This window comes from Monodelphis domestica, chromosome 7 (genome assembly GCF_027887165.1).
Source record: "Monodelphis domestica isolate mMonDom1 chromosome 7, mMonDom1.pri, whole genome shotgun sequence".
NCBI classification, from domain to species: Eukaryota; Metazoa; Chordata; class Mammalia; order Didelphimorphia; family Didelphidae; genus Monodelphis; species Monodelphis domestica.
Window position 1 is genome coordinate 231,207,845 of NC_077233.1, and position 6,507 is coordinate 231,214,351.

General features: G+C 40.8%; 1 protein-coding gene across 2 annotated transcripts in view; it reads right to left on the minus strand.

Moving 5' to 3' along the window:
• LOC100026277 (acyl-coenzyme A synthetase ACSM2B, mitochondrial) overlaps window positions 1-6,214 on the minus strand; it is a 34,030-nt gene extending 27,816 nt beyond the window's left edge. Inside the window, exons 1-2 of one of the 2 annotated variants that reach the window (XM_001376911.4) lie at window positions 5,953-6,214; window positions 890-1,154 (exon numbers count right to left, since the gene is read on the minus strand). In XM_001376911.4, the coding sequence (XP_001376948.3) occupies window positions 890-1,075 (186 nt within the window). In that variant the 5' untranslated portion in view covers window positions 1,076-1,154; window positions 5,953-6,214. Of the gene's footprint in view, window positions 1-889; window positions 1,158-5,952 lie in introns of both variants that reach the window. The other variant, XM_007498192.2, reaches the window with a different exon arrangement.
• Window positions 6,215-6,507: the final 293 nt, after the last annotated feature.

The following is a 6,507-nucleotide window of genomic DNA, read 5'->3' on the forward strand; positions in this document are numbered from 1 at the left end:
GTGGAGGGAGGAAGAATAGATTCTGATCTAGTAAATGCTTTATCTCTCTAGGTGGGCTTTCATATCCTTTAGCGTGTGTTGGATGTAAACCCTGCAAAAACCTATCTCCTATTTGCCCTCCTGTTGGGTTCTGCTTTAGTTGTGATTGACTATTTCATCTACCCTTTCCTCCCAAGATAAGCCTGAGGGAAATGATCCACTACCCCTCTTCCTACTTTTGCTCTGTAGAGATAGGCTGGAGCACAGAGAGGAATGGATTTAACCAAAGTCACCCAGGGTTCAAGCCAAGACTAATACTTAAGTTTCTTAACTCCCTGCTCCCCACTCCCCATGTTATTGTACTTTATTGTAATTAGGCTATCTCCCCCTGTCTCTGCCCTATGGAGACAACCCTCCCCCCTCCCAGGAAATGAAGAAATGAGGTCAGGGCATCTGAGTTGGGTGCAGGATGGAATGGAAAGGGGGTTGCAATCTGATTTCAATCCTAGTATGCTGGTCACAGGAAAGTCTCCCATTGCTTTCCACAGAGCAGGAAACAGATGAGATTAATTGGTTCTTGGGGAAATTCTGATTTAAGAAAGACTTCATGGAGAAAGTAGGTGGGAGATCTGGAGAGAGGAACAAGGAAGATGGAATAGGGATGGTTGAAGCTACAACTGCCCACACCCAGGAAGTGGCAGGCAGAGTATGCGTTGTGGGGTTCTATGTGTTGTGTTCTGTGTTCAGATGGGAGTGGAACAAGAGTTCCCACTCTTCTGGGAGACATTTTGATTCTTGTTTATCCAGGTTCCACTTCCCACAAATTAAACAGTGCAAAATCAAGAGTCTAGTTCTTGCTTTCCAGTTTTCCCCAGTTCTGACACCCCCAGTCCCTAGACATCTCTATCACCTTTTCCATTTGAGCCCAGTGATCCAGCACATCATTTGCAAAGTTAAACTTCTCAGGAATTTCTGGATTTCTTGCTCCCAAGATGTCCTGTTGGACCATGCGCCTGGGCTGGAGGTGCAGTGGACAACAGGACTGGCAGGAGGCCCATAGTGATCTATACCGGTGGAATCTGAGCAGTGCCTGCATGCTGGGTTCAAGACAGTCGTAATGGCCTCACGAAGATACAGCAAACCTTTGAACTTAATTTCCAGATTCTGCCAGAGCTCTGCTGGAGGGAGAAATGGAAGAAAGGATGATGACTCCTCCTTCTTGGTAATACATCTTAACTCAACCTCTGGTCTCCAGGTGTACCTGAGGGAAACCAGCCTCCTTCACTTCTGCCATTATACCTTGGTTGCATGCCCAGATGTTTAAGAAGAAGTGGGGCAGGGGCTGGGGCTGGGACTCCCTCTGGATGTATGAATCTTAATCCTCAATGAGTAGGCTGATTGCTCTTTTGCCTTGGAACCAATACTTGCCATTGATTCTAAGACAGAAAGTAAGGGTCAAACCCCCCACAAATTAAGCACCTTCTTTATACTATAATAAAAAGGCCTGAGATGAATTTCTTGAGCTCATAACAATTTTGAGGAAAACCAGTTTCTTCCTGCCTTATGAGATGCATATGCTCACTTGCTTTGTGTATGTTTGCAAGAGACTCTTTGTCCATTTTGTGGCCTCCTTTCTCCTCTCTAGTATGCATTTTATTATTATTGACATTACTTTTATTACATTATTTTAAATAGTTATTATTTTATTATTACTTTGGTGCTTCTTGTCATATTCAAGCAGAGAAGAGAAGACTTCAAACTTGTCTAAATGGGGAGCTGTGTGCTCTAATGGAAATCACACTGGCCCTACAATTCCAGGACGTAGGTTCAAATCTTGCTTCTGATACTACCTGTGTGACTGCAGTTTCTTCCTCTAGAATAAGGGAGAGGGTTAGATTAGATCATCTTTGGGGTTTCTTTGCACCCTAAATCTCAGATCTTGTCATCTTTGGGAGGACTTCTGAGAGGAGGTGCTTAACAGCACCTCTTACCCTGCTGACAGTCTATAAATGATTGCTGATTGAACAGTTACAGAAAAAAGGGGGTAAAAGCAGGTCAACAAATCTCTTAGATTAATATTAGTTTATTATTACCCTTCAGACTCAAAAGGTCGTAGAAGGCCAGATCAAAGATTCAATGAGTTGAGTAATCTTTCTGGGATTTTGTTGTTGAATAATTCCTTCTGGGAAGGGGAGCTTGGAAGGTGAGGGTTTAAAAAAAATGGAAGGTAAGGATTAAAAAAAGATGAAGAAAATAAAATAAATTGAACATGTCAAATTTGCAACAAATAGGAAATAAAGAAAATTAGCTGAAATTGTTATGCCCAATTGTATTCTAGCAAAACTGAGATGTTATCTGGGATTAATTTAACAGCGTTCCACATATCCAATGTAGTATGATGGAAGGAACACCGAGTTCCAAGTCAGAAGACTGGTGTTCAAATCCTATTTCTGTCAATCATTTCCTGTGCATTATTTAATATTCCCAGGCCTCAGTTTCTTCATTTGTAAAATGAGAGGTCCAGGCAAAGTGAAATGCCTATTTCTGCTTTAAATCTATGACTTTTTGGTCCTTAACTTCTTTACTAATTCCATAAAGTCTCTATCAGTCATGATTTTGCCCAGAATTTTAAAATTAAAACATTCATATTTTTATTTGTTAAATAAATATTTTAAAGATTTATATTTTTATTTTTATTAAATGCTTATGTTTTATTAAACATTTTTATTATTTAATTATTATTTTGCATTAAACATTTATATTTTTAGCTTTTATTGGTTCTTAACAGGATAGTAAGTAGTGGAATGGGGCGGGCAGACTGGGAGAAGGACAGGTAAGTGTAAATAAGTTTAGCATTTGCTACTTCTTACTACTCACAAAAAAAAATTGGGGGATTGATTTTATTGCTATGAATCTCTGATGCAGATGGGATTCTTACACATCAGAGTGGTTGGTCATCAACTTGTAGTTAGCCTTTCAGGGTGGAGTGTCTTGGCATTCCATTAGCCTTGTTCTTGAGTAGGAACACAGTTTATGGGGGAACCAGTCCCTGAAGCCTTTAATGATGGATTAGACTCACCAGAGCTTGTATGATGCAAACCATAGTCTTTTAGAACCCAAGATCTGGGGGCACCTATGTGGCCCAATAGATTGTGAGTCAGGCCTGAAGACAGGAGGTCCTGGGTTCAAATTTGGCCTCAGACACTTCCTACTTTGGAGACCCTGGGCAAGTCCCTTAACCTCCATTGTCTCTATCCTTTGCCACTCTTTTACCACTCTTCTGTTTTGGAACGAATACACAGTATTGATTCTAAGTTAGAAGGCAAAAGTTTTAAAATTTAAATAAAATTTTAAAAGGACCCAAAGTCCATGCTACAATCAGAAATCAGAGTAGGACTTTGGAAACAGAGCATGTCAGAGCAGGAAGAGACTCTAGCAATCATCTAGTGCATCCCTTTCTTTCTACAGAGGAAGAAATGGAGGCCTAGAGATGTGGCCTGACTTGTCCAAGGCTACCCAACTAGTGTCAAGGCCAGGCCTGAAATCCAGATTTTCCAAGTCCCAAGCCCAATCCTTACCAATGGGGTAAAGGAGTCACAGGACTTGGATTCAAGTCCCTCCTTCAAAATACATGGGCTCTATGACCTTGGACAAATCACATGCGGTCTGGGCCTTGGTTTTGTCATCTATAAAGTCAGGAAATTGGACTAGATGGTCTCTGAGTTCTCTTCCCACTCTAGATCCACGGTCTTCTATCCCTTTCCAGAGCCCTACCGTATTCCAAGCTCAATAGCATCATTGTTACTCTTAGTAGAAGTATATCTATATATAATCTTTACAGTTATCAGTACCTTCATGCCTCTTTTCTTGTTTGATCTTTACAATAGCCCTCAGAGGTAAGAAGGACCTGCTGCCTGTGGGTTTATTTGTTTATCTTTAGTTAAGCTTGTGACTTCATTGTTAGGGGGTCCTCCGTCTTATGACCCACCTGAGACATTGAGAACTTAAAAGATTTTCCCAACCGGAGTCAGAAAGACTCCCCTTCATGAGTTCAAATCCTGCCTCAGACACTTACTGGGAAAGACACTTAACCTTTTTTGCCTCAGTTTCCTCATTTGTCAAATGAGGAAATGGCGTACCATTCCATTATTTTGGCCCAGAAAACCTTAGATGGGGACAAGAAGAGTTGGGCATGACTGGAACGATTGAACAACAAGAATGAACCATCCAACAAATCCTGATTAAATACCTACTCTAGGAGGCAGAGTGGTATAGTGGACAGGGAGCAGACTGGCCTATTTTCAAAACCTGCCTCTGATGTATATTGATTGTATAACCCTAGTTAAATCATTTAACTTCTTAATGATCTAGACCAGAGGTATCAAATTTAAGGCCTGCAACATTCCCTAGAGGGTGAACTAGATTAAAATGTAATTGGGACAGTTAGATTGCACAATAGATAGAGTGCCAGGACTGGAGCTGGGTGGATCCGGGTTCAAATTTGACCTCAGACACTTCCTGGCTGTGTGATCCTGGGTAAGTCATTTTAACCCCAATTGCCTGGCCTTTACTATTCATGTCAATTCTAAGACTGAAGATAAGAATTAAAAAAAATTAAATTGGGAAAGATTTAATGAAGTAAATAAAAATACAGTCAAATGTAGATAACATTGCATTTTAAAACAATGTGCAAGTTACAGAGATTCTTATTACTGGCCTTGTTTCTATTTGAAGTTGAGACCACTGCTTTTGGTAACTAATACTCTAAGAAAAAGACCTTCATTGGTAGTAGAAATTCCCTATATCAAGGAAATCACAGGTTCTGCTCCTATCCCTGTGCACATGCTGTTCATACCTTCCTTAAGTGTCTAGAGGATTCTGTGAACTCTTTATTTAGATATTAAGAATTGGAAGAAGTGTTAGAAGTTATGAAATTCCATCTACAATAGCACTTGCCAAAATTCATCCAGCCTTTCCTTGGACTTACCTAGTGCCAGAGAACTTACATCCTTTCTTAAGGTGCCATGGTTGGAGAGCTGGGCTTGATCTCAAGTTCCTGAGTCTTCCATCTTTTGTACTAATTTGGCCCTTCAGAGTAATGAAGGCCAAGCTTTTTCCTTTCTATAACTCTCTGGCTATTTGGAAGCAATATTTAAGTCCTTAGCCAGAGGCACTGTTCCCCATTTATTCCACCAGGGAAAGTTTTTTATTATTGTAGGGATTGGTGTGCAGGGAGCTGTTTGGGTCCAAAGTACTGAATTGTAAGGGAGGGAAGGTAGAAGGCAGTGTTGAAAATTCTGGTTAGAAAAAGGAATGGAGTGGTGATAGAGCAGGGATAGGCATAGAGAAAGGATGTAGAAAGATGCCAAAGACAAAGAGTATTGCTTGCATTTTTATTTATTTATTTATTTGCTTAGGACAACCCCAACTCTGGCTGATAACACACCCTCCCTCTAAACCTAGGAAGGAGGCATTAACTTTTAAGGGCGCTCAGAGTTCCTTGGGTTGAAGCATATGGGAGAAGTCATTTGGCATCCATTTTTTCAGTCTTCTAGGCATCAATATCACATGAGGTGTAATGTCTTAAATTCTACCGCCAAGGACATTCTAAGCATTGTGGTAGAGGCATGGAGAGAGAGAGAGGACATTCCCTTTGGAATCTTCTTCTTGATTGACAGGTGAGGTCCCAAGCTTGTTTTCTTGCATCTTGGCTTACAAGTCCTCTCTCTCTCCATGCCGCTACCAAAGCATCCTTATCTTAGTCACACTTCCAGCTTCTCAGCCAGGGATTTCTACCTAATGTTAAAATGGAATCCTTTTTATAGTCAAAGCCTGCTAAATAGAAACAATCTTTTCAATAGGTCTTTCATAGCCTAAATCCTCATGGTGAGCCCTCTGGCCTTGGAAGGTCCAGTTGTCCATCTCCCCATCTCTTCTCACTTCCCAACCAAAACTTTCTGTGACCTCACTTACCTCCGATGGGAGGGCAGGGTGAACGTCATCTTGCAGAAGGAAATCTGGAACCTTTGGGATAGAAGGAAGGAGATGCTGGACTTTAGCTTTGTGGTTCAGCTCGGGACCTTAAGTAATGGGTTTCTCTGCTTTGGAAACAGAGACTGTTGATTGCAAGGAGAAGAATTTTCTGCAAGACTGGCACTTCCAAAGATTCTATGCCACAGCACAAGTCAGAGCTCTGAAGTTTCTGAGGGGAAGGGTCAAGTGCAAGAACCTTTCTTAAGGGCCACCAATAGCTCAAATGCTCCTCCCCTTGCCTTTAATTCTCTCAGGAGCCTATCAGAACAACCCACAGTTGCTCTTTTTCTAGTATGTGGTGCTAGCTGTGTGTGTGTGTAATATTAATTTTTAACCCCTTCATACCCCTCAGTATGGTATAACTTGGATACTTCTCTTAAGAATGCCCCCCATATATATATATATATATATATATATATATATATATATATATATAATGAAAAAATGGACACTTTGGAGAAGAAATTAGAAAGGAAGGGGAGTGAGCTTACCATT